The 20,043-nt window shown below is 37.6% G+C and overlaps 1 protein-coding gene across 1 annotated transcript; it reads left to right on the top strand.

Moving 5' to 3' along the window:
• Positions 1-694: 694 nt before the first annotated feature.
• LOC121388978 lies at positions 695-11,711 on the top strand. The gene is made up of 2 exons (XM_041520541.1): positions 695-749; positions 7,834-11,711. Exon 2 carries the CDS (start codon positions 7,847-7,849, stop codon positions 11,081-11,083), a length of 3,237 nt encoding a protein of 1,078 aa, XP_041376475.1. The 5' UTR covers positions 695-749; positions 7,834-7,846; the 3' UTR covers positions 11,084-11,711.
• Positions 11,712-20,043: the final 8,332 nt, after the last annotated feature.

A 20,043-nucleotide genomic window follows, 5' to 3' on the forward strand; every position in this document is an offset into this window, starting at 1 on the left:
ATTATTATGATAGGGTGATTCTAAGGAAAGTTATTCCAAATTAACTTTCCCCTACTCCCAAAATTTGCTTCGGAATTTTTTTCGCACTATTCAATTTACAGGGTGAAAATGACAGAAACCTACTTGATACGGAAGGCTATCACTTTATTTTATTATCTACATGCATAGACACATCAGAAAAACCCTATGAGCCTTTGTCCCTCTGGGTGGTACCAAATCATCAAAAATTGGCTATTTGCTTACGGTAAATGAGCAGATCTCCCAAAGGAAGTGAGTTCTTTAGGCCGGTTCGAGGGTATGCTTTCAGGAAACCTTTTGAAGTAAAAATCCCCAGTGACTCGTCTTTAGGGCAATTTAGTGTTGCACATTATGGATGATGATTTGGGGTGGGGGTTTTTAAGTAATTAAAACTTCACTTCAAACAAGACACTCGTAACTCACACCCCACCCCCAACCGCAGTGATTCGAAGGTAACAAAACAGATCGAAAAAAAACGTACACAGCAACCAGAGAATCCGTAAATGACCGAAGTGTTCCGAATGGCTACTTTTGCTAACGAACGGCTCCGAACAAAAAGTATTTTTTTAACAAGACTACAATGAACAATATCCGTGTCACATGCAGTTAGTTGTTTGTATTCGTACCCAAGTTTCGTTTGGAATATTGGTCAGGTACCATTGAAAAAAGTAATTTGTTTTGCTTTTCTACAAAGAGAAAAGTCATTACGGCTAACTGACTAGTGAATAAAGGTGGGTAAGTAAATAGTTTGTTTGTATAATTCGTACCCAAAATACATATGCGTACCTTGGTCATTTCGTACCATAATTCTGCTGCAAAAAGTCATTTCGTACCTTGGTCATTTCGTACTTTCATTGAAAAAAGTAATTGATTTCTTCCAGTTCCACAGCACTGTAAGTAACACCTGCACACAATGGGACCCTAGTCATTTCATCTGTCCCTACCTGGATCTATTCATTGTCGTACCAATGCTGTTTCTAAAAGTCATTTCATACCCCAGTAATTTCGTAGCCAAGTCATTTCGTACCCTAGGCATTTCATTAAGCCCAGTGCATAATCATTACAAAGAACTTAATTTTAAGCAGTCCATATAAAAATGGCATGTGCTTTACAACATACCATGGTAGATTCATACATTATGCAATGCTTTGTAAAAGCTTACCAAATGTGACAATTTATTTAACTTCCAACAAACCATAAATTAGGGGGGCATTTTTTAAAACAATAATCTTATTTCCCTCCATAAGAGGTATAAAAGTCAAAACAACTTGTCTACTTATTCCCTTATTAAATAACAGAACAAGAAATATGTATTCTGGACAATAACAACTTTGAAATGTACTAAAAATAAAAAAACCCACCCTCTTAATCATTGACAGCCACGCCCACGTGTAATTCATGTATTTTTGAAACTTCAAAAACAAATTTCATTACAGATCATTTCTGGCCTTCTCTGCAACTAAATTGTCGTCAGCTGATTTTAGATTTACTTGGCTAGTCATTGTTAAAAAGATTACCGTTCAAAAAAGTTAAATCAATCACCAAGGTTTCAATGTTAATTAATACTCCATTTTTTTACATTTATTCTGACCTGTTCAAGGACATGCCTTAAGCCCCCAATGCTTTGTAATTGAAATATATGGAAATAAAATAAGGTTTAGTCAGTGGTGCTTAATGCCCCATGGTGCTTACTAATAGCATAAAAGCAGTCAAACTTTATTTGGACAGTTTGAAATGTAGAACACGTTATTGTGCAGCATCGTTATTGCCCATACTACTGCGACTGTTATTTCCATTTTACCTGTATAACTGTCAAGTTCGATTTCGTCCTCATTGCTCTGCTTATATGTTCAAACTAACACATTAAACATACATAGCCCTTAAAGGTTACTAGTCATTTCGTACCAAAGTCATTTCGTACCATCCATTTCGTACCATAATTTATGGTCATTTTGTACCATAGTCATTTCGTACCATAGTCGTTTCGTACCATAGTGCTTTGGTCATTTCGTACCACAGTCATTTCGTACCATTGCCATTTCGTACCTACGTTTTACCATCTCGTACCATAATGTTTGGTCATTTCGTACCATAGTCATTTCGTACTCGGTATCTTATTTTTATCATGGTATGCCACTTCTTATTTTTATTGTTAACGAATAAACGTTGACGTGTAAACATACCTTGTAACACACAGTCTTTGTGGGTAATTAAGGTTTTTCTGAGATCGGCTTGACTTGGAAGATCTTGATATCTTATTCTAACACAAGGTGCTCTTTGGTAATTAAAGGGACATTCCTGAGTTTTCTGCAATTTTTAAGATGTTATCGACTAACGGAGACTTTTTAATGATTGTAATTACATATCAAATATATTTTTCACCATAAAATATTAGTGTCTGTATGTTAAACGTGTTTCTGATCGTTCTAATATTTGTACTAGGTTAAATTTTATTTTATTTCCTAAAATATATTATTTCGTACGTACGAAATTATTTGAAGACAAAATCCAGTTTGGGCTTCTTACAAATGTTAAGACGACCAGAAACACATTGAATATACAGACACTGATATTCTAAACAAGAAAATATATTTAATATGTAAGTTTAATGGTAGAAATATTTTATTAGTCGGAAACATCTTATAATGCAGCAAAGTCGGGAATGTCCCTTTAATATAATGATGAACGGAAACGTGAGGAGATGAAAGTAATATATCATATTTTTCTTGTTCTTACTTTCTTTCTTTATTAAGGGGTGGGGCTTCAATATAGTTGCATTAGCCAAATGTTTATTTTTTAAACCAGTAATTCAACATTTTACTATCATTCAATTAAGCTGCACAATAAATGATTGAGGTACGAAATGACCAAACAGACATGGTACGGAATGACTTGGGTACGAAATGACCAAATAACTATGGTACGAAATTACCAAGGTACGAAATGACGTGTACGAAATGGTAAAATTGGGTACGAAATGACTATGGTATGAATTGACTGGTTACCCCCTTAAAGCAGATGAATGCATTTCAGGTCCAAGATAATCCGTATAGTTTTGTATATAATTTTCATCAAACAAAAGAAAAGAACTTAAGACAGATTACTTACACACTTGTATGGAAAAATATGTCTATGAAGGGAAACCGTGTTTCTACTGTAATAAATGGGCAGTAATCCAGTTGACCAAAGTGCGCTTTTTATATTCACAATTAATAAATATGCTAATAATAATAAATAAATATGAATAAGTTTTTCAGTTACAGTTGAAATTGGCGAATATTATTTTTGCATCTTATTTATTTAAGAAATAAACAATAACAACCTATAAAACATTAACTACCCTATTGATTGCCAAATTAGCAAACTGCTAATGCTTATAAAAAGTGGCAATAAATTTTTAGTCTTTTGCTGATAAAATATCCCTTAAATTAACCACAAATGTGTAATTTAATGTTATTTTGTAAAAGACACTACCAGGGTGATTGTTATAATTTGTTATGCCATGGTACGATATGACTTTCAGTTATGGTACGAAATGACAAAGGTACGAAATGACTACGGTACGAAATAACTTTTTGCAATGGTACGAAATGACCAGGGTACGAAATGACTTTTTGCAATGGTACGAAATGACCAGGGTACGAAACGACCAAATTAGGTACGTAATGACCATGGTAAGAAGTGACTAGCAACCCTTTATTCTCAAGAGGCAGTAGAGGTCAAATTAATCCAATCAGTGATGACGTTATTACTCTCTTTGTCTAAACATGTGCTAGCTCAGGCTGTCAAACGCTTCAACGCAAGCCCGTGTACTGCGCATGGTGACGGTCTAAAGTCCGAACCACATTGTCAACAAATACTATAATTTTCTCTCCTATCTTTAAGTTTAATTACTTTTAGATTTTCTCCAGATAAAAATCGTGTGGAAAAAAACAAACAAAAAACAATAACATTACTATGACACGGATCCCACATACTAGACTAACCATGTCACCTACATTGACTAATACTTTGCTAAGATATAGAACAAAAAACCGACAGGTCAGGTCAGGTCAAATGGCTTAATATCCCTGTCCCGAGTCAGACCCCCGATCCTATCGGAGGCCGGACTCGGGATAGGCGTGTTCGACACGTTAAACAAGTTACTACTAAGCTAAATGGCTTAACGTACACATTCAGGTCAAGCTGTTGTAACGCACGCCTGTCATGGGTGCAGGTATCGACTTACGCCAGCTTCGCTCCTCCGTCCAGAACAGGAAAGGGCTTTGGGGTGGAAGGGAGAGGGGACTGCCTGCGCTGGCAAGTGCAAGAGAGCACCAGCAGTCCGACCATGCAGGTATTATTGTGTGGTGCTATTGAACTTTGAATGTCCCGTAGGATTAAGTCCAAACTATTAAAATAGTTGCGCAGTTTCTCTGAGGTAATTTGGCGCATGATTTGGAACGGTTCATCAGAAGTAAATTGAGGAGCTATTTGAGTGATTTTGACACAGGTTGCCGAATTATAGCTCTTATTGGAACCTTGCCTATTGGGGGTCGCCGTGCTTGTTCTCAAATGGATGCCCCATATTTAAAGGAATATTGTCACAGACCACTGACCTATTACATGGCTTAACAAAGTATTACTTTAAAATATATATGTATATGATTTGTCCCTAAATGTACTTTATTCAGCCATCTACGTAATCACCATACTCTACTTATGATATTTTGTAAAAACAATTGAATTATAGCAATGGTCCATAATTCAAAAACTAACATTGCTGAGAGGGTTGACATGGATTTCACTCTATCGTGGTGTAGTTAAAGTGATGCAATAGCTAGATTTGGTCTGTAACAATTAATGTAATTTTGATTTATTATTAATTTTTAGAGAAATAAGGTCCTTAAATCTGTGACAGTATGCCTTTAAGCCCTCCAGTGAGCTTCAAAGCCGGTTCGGCCATTTGCCTTTTTATAGAAAAAGAGGGCGTGGAAGGATGTGATGTAATGTAACGCTCTGCCATGACATGCGTTATGGTATAAAGTAATCCTCATGACATATTAATAGAATCTATCACCGTTGTGATAAGGCAATTCCAACCCGAGGGACAAAATGGTTTTGGAAGATAGCGAAAACTTGTATAATTTTTGTCTTAGATTTCAGCGCAGTCGATATAGGTGACATAGTTACTTTATAATGTGGAATTCGTGTCATTGTAATGTCCCCCACCCCACCCCCACCCCGATTTCTGTCTGGACAAAGTTTGGGGAAAGCTAACGGTAATTAAAAGTAGGAGAGTAAGGCCCAAAAACCCCCACCAAATCTGGGTCTGGCGAGTATGGTCAAAGTCACTATCTCTGGTGTATTTTGACATCTGGGTCTGTAACTCTTGCTAGGTTTTAATATGCGCGTATATATTAACTGCGTTCATATCTTTAGGTATATATATTTTTCTATAAACGCCAACAATAGTTATGACAATCTAACTTTGATTCACATATATCTTTCCTGTTGTCACATACGATTCAGTGCGTTTCATTTTCGATTGGTACCATACTCGCCAGACCTAGAGCCAGGTTCGGTGTGTTTTGGGCCTAATTTATCTTGGTTGGGTTTTTTTTTTTTGAAGATTTATTGCCCCCAGAACATAGGCAGTGAATAGGTTGGGGAGCCGTGGCCACTGCCTTACAAAGTACATATTTAAACAATAGTATCTAAACAAAATATGCTGTTTAAATATGTTAATGCTTTCTATGATATTTATAAGACGGAAAGGGAGAGAGAGAGAGAGAGAGAGAGAGAGAGAGAGAGAGAGAGAGAGTGTGTGTGTGTGTGTGTGTGTGTGTGTGTGTGTGTGTGTGCAAGCAACAGCAGTAGATAAGTATAAAGAAGTTGTGGGGATATTGAAAGAGTATTAGAGAATGACATTTTAATTAGTACTCTATTTCCAAGTGAACTTTCAAAGCATTATTTTTAATTAAAACATTATTTCAAAGAGTGTTTTATAGGGTGTCCATTGCTTATGAAATGCTTCATAGCTGCAATTTTTGTATAAATATATTTTTCTATTTCAAAATTATTTTGTAGAATATTTTTCGCGGCATTGACTTGTAAATTTCTTTTTTGTATTTTCATACTGTAAATATAATATTTTATGTTGATAGTCAGCCAATTTACAAAATTACCTTTTTCGTTGTTGATCATGCCTAACATAATGTCTCTGCTTAGAGTAATGTTAATTCCAGTTTCATTTCTTATCCATTCTTCTATTGCTTCCCACAGAGAATGTACTAAACTACATTCAAATAAAATGTGTTGTATGGTTTCAGGTGATTTGTTGCAAAAACTACGGGCATTGGAATCAATATAATTAATCATATTTAGAAATTTGTTAGTTGTAAAAATTCTGTGTATGATTTTATACTGAAACCAAGATAACGTTGTGTGTTTGACAGATCTAAAGGGCAGAATGTAATATTTTCCCCAATCATATATATCATAGCTATATCCTTCTTTAGAATATTTTATTTGTGATTTTGGAATGATGGTTTGAGCGTTCAGTAAATCATATATATGTTTGCAACCTTTCTGATCTTTGAACAAAACCTTTAAGGTATATGGAAGAACAGGATTTTGTAATGCTATAAAAAATCATATTAAATATTTTTCACCATCTATAGTGATACCTTTTATATTATTAGAGATTTTTACTATGATAGCGAGGATTTCAGCACATAAAATAAATATGTAAAGAGACAAAGGATCGCCTTGTCTACAGCCCCTTTCTAGTTTAAATGGCTATGAAAGAAATCCATTCTGAATTACTCTCGATACCAAGTTACTATATAGTGTTTTAATCCAGGCTTTCATTGATGTTTTGAAGTTAAAAATGTCTAAGGCTTTATCGATAAATGACCAAGATATTGAATCAAAAGCTTTTTCGAAATCGATTAATAATTGTAAACCAGGGATATCTTGTTCTTCGGTATAATGCATAATATCATAAATTAATCTATTGTTTTCACCAATGTACCTTCCTCTAGTAAAGCCTGTTTGGTCTGAGTCTATTATTTTATCAAGAACATTTTTTATTCGATTTGCAATACAACCTGAAGCCAGTTTATATGTACAGTTTAGGAGAGTTATTGGTCGCCAGTTTTTTTAGAAATTCTTTAGGTTTGTTTGGTTTCGGGATACATGTTATGATTCCCAATTTTTGAACATTAGACATTTCTTTCTTAGCATACCTGTAATTGATAGATTGAACAATAAAATAACCAAGATCTATCCAGAAAATTTTGAAAAATTCGGCAGTAATTATCTTGGTTGTTAACACATTGTTAGAATTTTAGACTTTGGCGAGCGAAATGTTTATGGGAGATCGGGTCATGTTTCCACTAAAAGAAAAATTTAACACTCACCCTTAAACATGATTGTGGCTAACTTGTTATTGTTTTTAGATGAATGACGTCACATAGCTTCCCTCTTCTTTTATGATAAAATTCCCTCTTCTTTTATGATAAAAAGGTAAACGTTCTTCCAGTTTAATTACTTCATAGGCTAGTTATTGTGTGCTTGTCTATGTAAATGCAATATCAGGGAGATTCTTCATTTAGAATAATAGAATGATTGGTCTCAATTATAGAAAAATTCATACGTAAATCTAAATTAAAATGACTGCATAAATTACCACATAAGTTCTACATTGTAATAATCAAAACTGAAAATGTACCTGGAATTTCATTCTCACTGTACCAGTAATATTCAGTGATGGTACATTTGATGATGATACCTAAAACATAAAAAAACAGGCAATCTTGTTGTGTATTTCAGGCAATTAAACACCATGTCTGCAGGCCACATACCCGTCGTCGTCGGTGTCGATGTGGGTGGTACCAACACAGACGCCGTCGTCCTATCGCTGGAAAAAAACATGCCACAAGTGTTATCTGCTGTCAAAGAGTTGACGACCAGTGACGTCACAACGGGCGTCAAGAGAGCCGTCCATTCAGCTCTAGTCAAGGCACACGACAAAGGTCACGAGATTGCTGTTGTCCAGATGAATATCGGAACAACACACTTCGTCAATGCCGCAGTCCAGGGCAAGGATCTGGCCAAGATCGCAGTGATACGCCTGTGTGGGACAGTGTCTCATGCACTGCCTCCGTTTAGTGATTTTCCTCGTCATCTCAAGGACGTCATCTGTGGTTCTGTACATCTTGTTGATGGAGGATATAGGTTTGATGGAAGAGAGATTGATCCTGTTTCTAATGATCAGATCTACAAAGTTGTTAAGGAAATAAAAGATGCTGGCATATCTGGGATCGTTCTCAGTGGGGTGTTCTCTCCTGTGCGAAATGAGCAGGAAATATTTGTGGCTGATCTTATTCGCAATATGTTTCCTGAAGACCCTGACTGGGATCCAAGCATCACTCTTTCTCATGAGATTGGCTCCCTTGGATTACTGGAAAGAGAAAATGCTGCTATCCTTAATGAATGTCTGAAGCCTTTGTGCAAGAAGACTATTCTTGGCTTCCATGATGCTCTAACTGCTGCTGGATTAACCTGTCCAATCTTCCTGACACAAAATGACGGAACTCTGATCAACTCAGAAAATGTAATTCATCACCCAGTTCATACGTTTGCATCAGGCCCTACCAACAGCATGCGAGGAGCTGCTTACTTGTGCGATGTCAAGGATGCAATTGTGATTGACATTGGTGGCACCACGACAGATGTGGGAGTCTTAAAGAACAAATTCCCTCGAGAAGCTGCAACTAATGTCAAAATTGGAAATGTACGAACCAACTTCCGTATGCCTGATGTGCTGAGCATTGGTCTTGGAGGTGGATCGTATATAGTACACAATAAAACCGATGATGGACAACTGCAGGGTGTGACAATTGGTCCATTAAGTGCAGGATTCAGATTAATGGAAGAAGCAAAAGTATTTGCCTCAACGTCCGATGACTCGGGACGAAAATTAACTACAACTGACATAGCTGTTGCAGGTGGCTTATGTCAACTTGGTAATCCAGAAAATGTAAAGAACATTTCAAAAGAAACTGTTGAAGCAGCACTGAACAAAATTATTCAGATGATTGAGGAATGCATTGATAAAGTCAAATTCACTGACCAGAATCTGCCAGTTATACTTGTAGGAGGCGGGAGTATTCTTCTTAACCCAAACAAGCCTATTAAAGGTGCATCAAAAGTGATTCGACCAGAACATTTTGGAGTGGCTAACGCTATTGGAGCAGGACTGTGTCAGGTTTCTGGAACTGTGGAGTCGGTCGTTAGTATGATGGACATGCTGGATGTTGAACTGATGAACCTGAAGGTCAAAGAAGCTGTTGACGCTGTAACAGACGACCCTGATGGAAAAGAGCGAGAAATAGCTGAACAGAATGCCAGGAAGCCGTTTTTTGTGGCAGCTAGAGACATGGCTCTAGCTGATTACATAGCTAAGGCAACAGAGATAGCTATCAAAGCAGGAGCTGATCCAAAGTCCATTGAAATAATTGACAAAGTAGATATGACATTATCCTATCTACCTGGCCAAGCAACTAGAATCAAGATAAAGGTTGTTGGAAACATGGTTAGTTTTACAACTACCAATAAGGACCTTGAAGCATGGAAACCATCAGAACTTACATCAGCTGGTGACACAAAGACAAAAACGTCAACTATATCAATTGAGAAGCAAGAATACACCTCCACAGGACAGAAGATTTCTGGAAAGAATATAGATGGCGATGCTATGAAACATCCATTGGAACCTTCGATTGATAAGAAAAGCGGCGAGTGGATTTTATCAGAGTGGGATATAGAATGCATTGTTGTCGGTGCAGGCATTTTTGGTTGTGGTGGTGGAGGTAGCCCCCATCTCGGTCGACTCAGAGCATTAGAAGCAGTCCGAAATGGCAAAAAGATCAGAATCGTGACTCCAGAATTCCTACTGAAGAATGCTGATCCAGATAATGATTTGGTAGTTGCAGTGGCATTTATGGGAGCTCCATTAATCATGTACGAGCAACTTGTGTCTTCCGTGGAGACGACTGGAGCACTGAAATGCATGGAAGATCTCTATCAAATAGGCCAATACAAGGACAATACCATCCTAAACACACAAGGAGTGGAAATTAAGACAAGGGCAGGTATGACATTCATTGATGATTATCAACAAAGATTTAAAGATGAAGGTAGTAGTAGGGCTAAAAGAATAGGGCAAAAGACTATCAAAGCATTGATGTCTGCTGAAATAGGCGGAATGAATGCCTTAGAACCGTTCTTGGTAGGTGCCAACCTTGATATTCCAGTAATAGATGCAGACGGAATGGGCAGAGCATTTCCAGAGCTCCAGATGTTTATTCCTTACATGTATGGAGTGAAACCATATCCTGCTACATTGGTTGATCATAAAAACCGTAGAGCTGTAATGCTGGAATCACCATCAGCAAAGCAACTGGAGAATTATTTCAGAGATACTGTCATAGAAATGGGTTGTTGTGCAGCGGTAACATTCACACCAATGACAAAGTCCGATGTGATGACTAAATGCGCCCAACACTCCATAAGCCGTGCATGGCGTCTCGGCAACGCCATTCTCAAAGCTCGACTTGAAAAGAAATCACCAGTCGATGCAATTCTTGCCACCGAGACTGCGATTCATGTTCTGACGGGCAAGATTTCTGATGTGAGAAGAGAAACCACTGGAGGTTTCAACGTGGGAAGAGTCATCATTGAAGGTCTGGAAGAATTTGCAGAACAGAAAATCCTCATAGAGTTCCAGAACGAGAATCTCATTATTATTCCTCTTGACAAAGACGGGAAGCACGGAAAGTCAATGGCGTGTGTCCCTGACATGATATGCATCATTGATGCCGACACGGCTGAGCCGATACCCACTGAAGAGGTCCGGTATGGAACGAGAGTCTCGGTTGTGGTAATTGCCTGTGCGCCGATTCTTCGAACTCCGACTGCTTTAAAATTTATTGGACCTCAAGCCTTCAGATATGGGGAAGAAATCCAGTTTGAGCCTTTTGGTGATGCAAAGCCATTTTGCCCTGTTGGTCCAAAATAATACTTAGGAACAGTTACACAAGCACTAGCCTTCTGACATGATATATTTTAAACATGCTACCTTAAGGAACTGGAAATATGTATGTGATTAGATTTTATGTTTAAAAGTATGTATTTATTGCCTAGGTCATGAATAATATATAGTTATCCTTGATGAGGGCAATCATGCTTTGTTAGCTTACAACAATTTTCACAATACTATGTTTAGTACTACTACTATTTTTATTTCTTATTATTACACGCTTTGGTGTACATATCAGTAATATCATGCACAAAATGGTAGGGAAGTTCCCAATATTTTAACTAAACATTGCGTATTTTATGTACATGTATGTTAATTATTGTTTATTATTGTTCGGTTTCCATTTTAAGTCGTTTGTTTCAGTATTTATCCTACATTTCAATGTTCTGTACATTATATGTACATATTTTATAGTTGTTTGTGAAGGGTTTTATGTTTTTAATACAAATTGAGAGTCAGTAAATGTGAAAATACACTTGCATATATATTTTCTTAGTCTTCAACTGGTTTTGAGTGATGTATTAGATATTACTGTGATGTTATATACATGTATAAACTAAAATTACTTCTGTCAATATATAAAATGTAACTCAATAAACTCTTTAAAATATAATTCATGGGTGTTTTGAAAGTTCATTTTATAGAATGATTCAAAAAATATTCACAGAATTTTTACTTTTTTGTTTATAGAACTGTCATATAACATTTTATAGAGGGAAGAAAACAACAACAAAGGGGTGATTGACCTGACTGAAAAGAGGCTTATGCATTACATAATGGAGATTTAAAAAAAAATCTGATGAATGATTTCTAGGATGTTCATTGTAAATGGGGATGCAGCTATTAAGACATTATAACTTACAGTATGCGAAGAAAACTTGAATTGTAATCATTAAGGTACACATGTATAGGCCTAAAAAAGTCATTTTTAAAAGTGAAACATCAGTCACCAGATCATAACTCTCGGTAGGGTTCAGACATTGTCATCTATAGGCATTGGAAGAAAGCTGGGGGTGGGGCATAGGACATTAACCCACATCTCTGCACAATAATGCAAAGCCATCATCTTGTTGAAAAGCATATTAATATATAACCATTTCAATTGCCCACAGCAATCGGCAATACCGTGGAGTTTTTAATTCTCCATGACACTTTTTTGCCTTAAACTACATGTACATGTATATTTATTAAATTGTCAACAATATTCTTTTGCGGTTTTGCTGTGAACATTTCAGGGGCGTGCGCAGGAAATTTTGCAGGGTGAGGTCGAGGTGTCTGGCGAATCCCGACACCGCGAGCGCCGCCAGCGCGAAGCCCTCCCGCCGAAAATTTTGATGATGATGATAACTAGTTTAACGTGCCCATATACCACTAGGGTTTCGAACACGCCCATCCCGAGTCCGACCTCCGATAAGATCGGTGACCTGACTCGGAATGGAGGGGGGGGGGGGGGGGGGGGGGGGGTGGTGTGTGTTGAAAATAGCAATTAGTAAAAAAGTTAATAGATTAAATAAAAAAAATAAAAAGGTTACAAGCCAAAAATAAAAAAGAATTGACTGCTCGGCCGAATATTTATATAGTTTGGAGCATTTTAGAAGGACAGTCCAAAATTAAATAAGAGAAAGAAGAGAGGATCGGACTATTTAATAATATTTAAAAAAAAAAAAAATTCGACATAAAATTTTGAACGCAGATCTAAAAGTTTAAAGTCCGATCGATATGTCCACGCGAGTGGCCTCGTTAAGGCCGTTTGGGTGCACAGCTTAAAGGGACGAGATGGGTTGCATTCCCGTCAAGAAAACCCCTAGATTGACAGTCGATTGCTGTGCTGAAATACAGATCTTGAGAAGCCGGATCCGTCTGAACGAGAGAGAGAGTATCAGACTAGGGTATAGTCCAGTCGTCATGGTTTGGTATAGTGGTGCGGACGGGCCCGACTCCAGAGGATACGAGATGGTATCACTATAAAGCAAGGTAAAGTCTAGAAAAAGAGTAGTAGGGGCCGACCCCGCTTCCTATTTCTTCTTAGAGTGGGGCGGTCAATCTTTCCAGTGCTGCTAGGACAGGCTCGGGCATGTAGAGACTAGACGCGAACAACCGTGGCGTTCTGCAGAATGGCCGTCATACGAGTCACGAAAAAAACCCAGTCGACAGTCGGACGGAGAAATGACGTGGAGGCAAGGAATCTCGCTAAAAAAGAATCCAACCTGGTGGTGCAGGCTGTCGAAACGAGAAGCGTTCCAGCGTTCAATCAGTTTCAATGGCCGCATACATCCCAGTAGAAAACTTCATTTCAAAAACAACAAAATGAAGGACCCCCAAGTCGAGCACACGAAAGCACGTGCAGTGTGTGCACAAGCGAAACAAACACGTCTTACCGCGTGGAGCTCCAGACTGGGAATGGAAAATTTTGAAAAATTGACCCCTTCTAGGGCTATTCTGAGGTGCTTTCTGCTGGCTAGCCGAGCTGCTTACTGACCACATTTTGTTTTGGAAAGAAATTACATTAAAAATCGGGATATGAAAAAACATTTCGCCTTGGAAAACATTTCGCCCCCCCTCCCTGCGCACGCGCCTGCATTTTCTTAATTGCTGGGAAGGAAGGAAATGTTTTATTTAACGACACACTCAACACATTTTATTCACGGTTATATGGCGTCAGACATACATGTATGGTTAAGGACCACACAGATATTAAGAGAGGAAACCCGCTGTCGCCACTTCATGCTGGGATTCAATATTAAAAGAATCCTTCATATGTGTCCATGTGGGACAGGGCCTTCCCACCCGAGGGTACATAATTTGTATATATTATGTACCCGAGGGTGAAATAGCCCTGTCCCACATGGATACATAATGGAGGATTATTTTTCTCCCATCCAGTAGATGAAAAACAAGCATTTTAGGAAAACGTGAAAAACCTACCTTTTTTTAACTTTTTTTTATCTTACAATAAAATAATCATAACCATTGAAAAGATCGTACCCAAATATGGTTTATACTTATAGTATAAACCGAAAATGATGGTATAATTTCATTGTTTTTATGAAATATAAATAGAGGATACTCCCCGAGTGTCTTGTGATATCATAATTTATCAGCACGAGTTGATATAAGTATGAAATCCGAGGATTTTATACTTTTATCAACCAGTGCTGATAAATTATGATATCACAAGACAAAAGTGGGGTATTCTTTTTATCATCCATTATCATTCTTTTCATTTGCAATTTATCAGCACGAGTTGATAAAAGTATGAAATCCGAGGATTTTATACTTTTATCAACGAGTGCTGATAAATTATGATATCACAAGACAAGAGTGGGGTATTCTTTTTATCATCCATTATCATTCTTTTCATTTGCGACAGTTGTAAACAATGTCAGTAATGTGGGTTGAATGTCAGTGGCAGACTCGTTAACTAGCAGAACGACAGTGGCCTGACGTCACAGACACTAATGGTAGGTTTAGCGCTGAAACACAGTAAAAAGTAAAGTTTGTTTTATTTAACGACGCCACTAGAGCACATTGATTTTTTTATCTTATCATCGGCTATTGGACGTCAAATATATGGTAATTTTGACAGTTTTGAAGAGGAAACCCGCTGTCGCCACATAGGCTATTCTTTTTTCGACAGGCAGCAAGGGATCTTTTATTTGCGCTTCCCACAGGCAGGATAGCACAAACCATGGCCTTTGTTGAACCAGTTATGGATCACTGGTCGGTGCAAGTGGTTTACACCTACCCATTAAGCCTTGTGGAGCACTCACTCAGGGTTTGGAGTCGGTATCTGGATTTAAAATGCCAATCCTCGACTGGGATCCGAACCCAGTACCTACCAGCCTGTAGTCCGATGGAAAACAAACACAGTGACGTAACAAAACATTGTCTTGTGATTAAAATTTTACCAATCAAGATTATAAGAAGCGATATCTACAAATTATAGTGCCAGCGATATCTCCTATCAAAGCCTTTAATGGAAGATAAGCATTTATTGCGTTATTTTGCCGTGTACGTGACGTCACCCAATGTTAATATCAGTTCAAACAACAAAAGTCACGTGGCCATGCAAGACCGATTTATTCCGCATGGGCTGACATCATGGAATAAGCCCGTCTTGCATGGCTAGGGATGGGAGAAATAGCTGCCCTTACCCCTCCCCACCCCCTCAAGTTGTTTTCATCTTCTGGCGGTTATGAGTTAACTAGAGTTTTAACACCTTAAAGTGTGATGCATATTTAATGGCATTTTTTATTCGGCACCATACAGTTTCAAAGGTAAAGTTTGTTTTGTTTAACAAGACTACTAGAGCACATTGGTTAATTAATCATCTGCTATCGGAGGTGGATCATTTGGAAATTCCGACGTGGCATTGAGTGAAAACTACAATTTCCATTAGCACCATGGGATCTTTTCTATGCACTTTCTCAAAGACAGAACAGCACATACCAAGGTCTTTGGTATTGTCACAAACTGAAGTAACAACAGAACCACAAAGCAATTTTACATATTTAATATTGTATATATGAAAAATACAAAATACCACAAGGTTCACACTCAATCCTCATACAACACTTTACAAACACATGGGGTATATTCATACACGAGGCACATTCATCAATTGTATACGCAAATATGTTCGCGAATAAAATATACCGCGAAAATCGCGAACACGTTGATAGCACCACAAATTTAATTACGCGCGAACTTATTTCCGATTTTTGGTCAAATATTATTTCCCTTATAATATAGTCTTATCTCTACACGCCCAACCCATATCAGAATCAAGTAGGGGTCTGCAAGGCCACGTGATTCTGTAAACCTGCACGGACACGTGGATTGATCGAAGTGACACACAGTTGGATCAAGTCTGCGGTTATGTAATCTGTTTTGTTTGTTTTCTTTGTAACTTTGAATGGAAGTGTGTGGGTACCAGGGCCGTTTAAGGAGTTTTAGACTATTAACTACTCGGTCCCCCCCCCCCCCCCCCCCCCCCTTGATTTGATTTAATAATAATAAAATATAAAAAAAATGCTAGCTACAGCCCTGGGTACCACAGTTTGGCAAATGAAATATGGGTATTTTTAATTTTATTAGGGGACACAGTCGCGAAAATGTCGAATGAAAGCCCGACTGCGAATTATTTTAGCCGCGGAAATATTTGCGTATACAGAATATTACTAACATAAAATACACCAATATGCATTACATGTAAACAAACGCCAATCCAAGAATCGCCACTGGCAACAATTCCTTTCCTAGGTATAACTACACCCATACACAATGGAAACTAACTGAATGCCCAGATTCTTGCACACATGAATGAATGAATGAATGAATGAATGTTTAACGACACCCCAGTACGAAAAGATTCTTGCACACATGAACTATTTTATTAACACAGCCTCACTGACTGCACGTGCATTCACAGACATTATACACCAGTCGACTCAAAACACACCCAAGGCTATCGTTATGGCAACCTAGCCACACCAAAACAAACACTAGCATACCGTACAACTGACAAAAACACGCATTCAAAGCTTTCAACAAAATAATATTAATGTACCGTATTATTACTGGTATACGATACAATACAAATAAAGTAAACATTACATACTGCAAATAAACTACCACAAATGCCTGATCTTGACAGGTATACCAATCGTGAAGCATTGGCAGGGGCAGAAAAAATAATAATCAGAGAATGGGACCACTTCGACCCAAGCCCCACATGCAAGCACTCAACTAACCTGGAAAGATCCTGTCCTGCAGAATCAATGCAACGATTATACAAAGACACCTATTCTAATGTCAACCAGTGGAACAAAATGTTTTTCACAAAATGCTTCTGATGTCGTCTGTATGCCTGGATTATTCCATTTGCATCAAGCTTTAATTGATCTATGAAAACCTCATTTCTTCCAAGGCAATATTCTGCAATCATGATTCTAAGACAAAGCTGTCTAACTTGCTGATTCAGAAGGTCTTCATGGTATGGAAAGTATTCAGTGTCCACAAAATGTAATATGTGTAAAGTGTACTATCATAGATGTACAGGCTCCCATTTATTTTTGGAGGGCAGGCTGTTTTTTGCCCGAATTAAACAAAAATGCCCGAATAACAACATTTATTCATATTAGCATTACTACCAAATAGCTATACTGGGTTGCAAACGAATCACTGCACATTTTTATATGGATTACAACTAATTTGTGGGTATAATGATGGCAATACATGGTGAAAAGGTTTGAGGTTAGCAAATTTCTTTTTTACCCGAATTTGAGGGTTTTTTTCAGCCTTGTACACTTTTTTTTCTATTATACATGCCCTTCCTCGTACACTTATGTGTACAATACTCACATGTTAAATCTCAAGTGGTTAAGTGTTGTTGCATGTGGTGGAATCCCTGGGGTTGGGCATTACACCTTCCCCATAAGTTTAAAATGCCCTGAAAATCCAATGTTTAAAGTATAAACATAATTAATTTATTTCTGTTTACAATGGAACATGTAGGTAGCAGACCACAGTTATTTGTGAATCTTCAGCTGAGATTTATGCACACCAGCCCATGGCATCCTAAATGTCCAACTATGGTTTAAAAATAAAAAAAGATACAGGTATTTTTAGTCTCAAGGAAATGACAAACATGGTCATAATTATAAAGAGGACTTATTTTAAATATTTTTAGTTAAATATTTCCGTTACTTTCATGATGTGTCGAAAATGTATGATTTTGGGTGCATTTTTAACACCCATGTTCACACCCATACATACCACCCCCAAGTAGGAGTTGGCGGATATCACACACATATTTACGGAAACTTTGCTCATCAAACCTAATAAAAACTCTCATTTTAATAAAGGTTTAGCAATTAAATTTTTCACAAAATCAGCCACCCAAAATGATCATGCCCCACTTTTGCCACAAGGAAAACCAGACTGTGTCCCCCTATAATAAAATTAAAAATACCCATATTTCATTTGCCAAACTGTGGTACCCACACACTTCCATTCAAAGTTACAAAGAAAACAAACAAAATTGAGATTACATAACAAGAGACTTAAACCAACTGAAGGCTAATTATTTGGAATAAGCCTCATTATAGTAAAACCATTTACATTGCTGGTTAACAACTAATTGTCATTTTAAAAAATTACTCCTTGGCTATCACTAAGCTTAAGAATTTGCTTCCTATTCCAAATAATTAGCCATCCAAACATGGATCTTCGCAAAAACAACAAGCGAACTCTTTGCGCACCCGGGTACACAAGGGAGTTAACTGTATAATGCTACCATAACAAGAACAATTTTGTTTTAGCCAATTTTCAGATATGTTGAAAATTTCTTTGAATAATGAGGGCTTGTTATAGCCAAGTGGTAAAACACTTGGTTGTTGTGTGGTCAGTCTAGGATCGATTCCCATCAGTTGGGCTAATTCTCGTTACAGCCAGTGCACTATGTTTGGTATATCAAAGGCCGTGATATGTGCTATCTTGTCTGTGTGATGGTGCATATAAAAAGACCCTTGCTACTAATGGAAAAATGTAGCAGGTGTCCTCTCTAAGACTATATGTCAAAATTACCAAATATTTGACATCCAATAGCTGATGATGAATAAATCAATTTCTCTTTCCAAACAAACTTTAAATTTCATTGTATGATAAAAAAAATTATGTGGCAGATATAGGTGGGTCCCAAGGAGATCCTCCCCCATTTTGTTTAATACTTACCTTACCTGATATAAGGTGAGGAGTCTTATTTATCAAAGCCATTCATAATTACATGCCCCTCCTTTAACAAAACCCATTTTATTTTCAGTTGTGGTGTGCTTTCTTGTAACAATAATAAGGGAATATTGTTATGAAGCACAACTGTGATTCCTAAATGTTATAAACTGGAACCACTTCATCAAAAACATGATAGTAAAAAAAATATTTAAAAAGTTAAAAATCAACAAGCATTCTGAGAGTACTGCTAAAGCAACACATGCTCAACAATTATCTGTTTCTCCTACGTTCAAGAGTCACAACTCTGTTAAAAATATGCATACAGTGCCAGGAAAGTTAAATCTGATCTGTAAAAGTACATGATAAAAGAAAGAAATGTTTTATTTAACGACGCACTCAACACATTTTATTTACGGTTATATGGCGTCAGACATATGGTTAAGGACCACACATATTTTGAGAGGAAACCCGCTGTCGCCACTTCATGAGCTACTCTTTCCGATTAGCAGCAAGGGATCTTTTATTTGTACTTCCCACAGGCAGGATAGCACAAACCATGGCCTTTGTTGAACCAGTTATGGATCACTGGTCGGTGCAAAGTGGTTTACACCTACCCAATGAGCCTTGCAGAGCACTTACTCAGGGTTTGGAGTCGGTATCTGGATTAAAAATCCCATACCTCGACTGGGATCCGAACCCAGCATCTACCAGCCTGTTGACCGATGGCCTAACCACGATGCCACCAAGGCTGGTAGTACATGATAAAGTTATACCCAAAATTTCAGCTCAGTATTTCATGGCATTGGCAACACAGTCATGAAAATAGTTTTTGTATCTCCTAAGTTCAATTCATGGCATTGGCAACAAAGTCATGAAAATAGTTTTCGTATCTCCTAAGTTCAAGGGCCATAACTGCCAAAAATGGGTAAATTACCACGAAAGAAAAACGTAATGTGTAATAGAACATGATAAAGCTGCACAAAAAATTTCAGCTCAACAGCTTGAGGCATTGCAAAACAAAAGGGATCTTTTATTTGCTCTTCCCACAGGCAGGATAGCACAAACCATGGCCTTTGTTGAACCAGTTATGGATCACTGGTCGGTGCAAGTGGTTTACACCTACCCATTGAGCCTTGCGGAGCACTCACTCAGGGTTTGGAGTCGGTATCTGGATTAAAAATCCCATGCCTCGACTGGGATCCTAACCC

Source organism: Gigantopelta aegis, chromosome 14, assembly GCF_016097555.1.
Source record: "Gigantopelta aegis isolate Gae_Host chromosome 14, Gae_host_genome, whole genome shotgun sequence".
Lineage (NCBI taxonomy): Eukaryota > Metazoa > Mollusca > Gastropoda > Neomphalida > Peltospiridae > Gigantopelta > Gigantopelta aegis.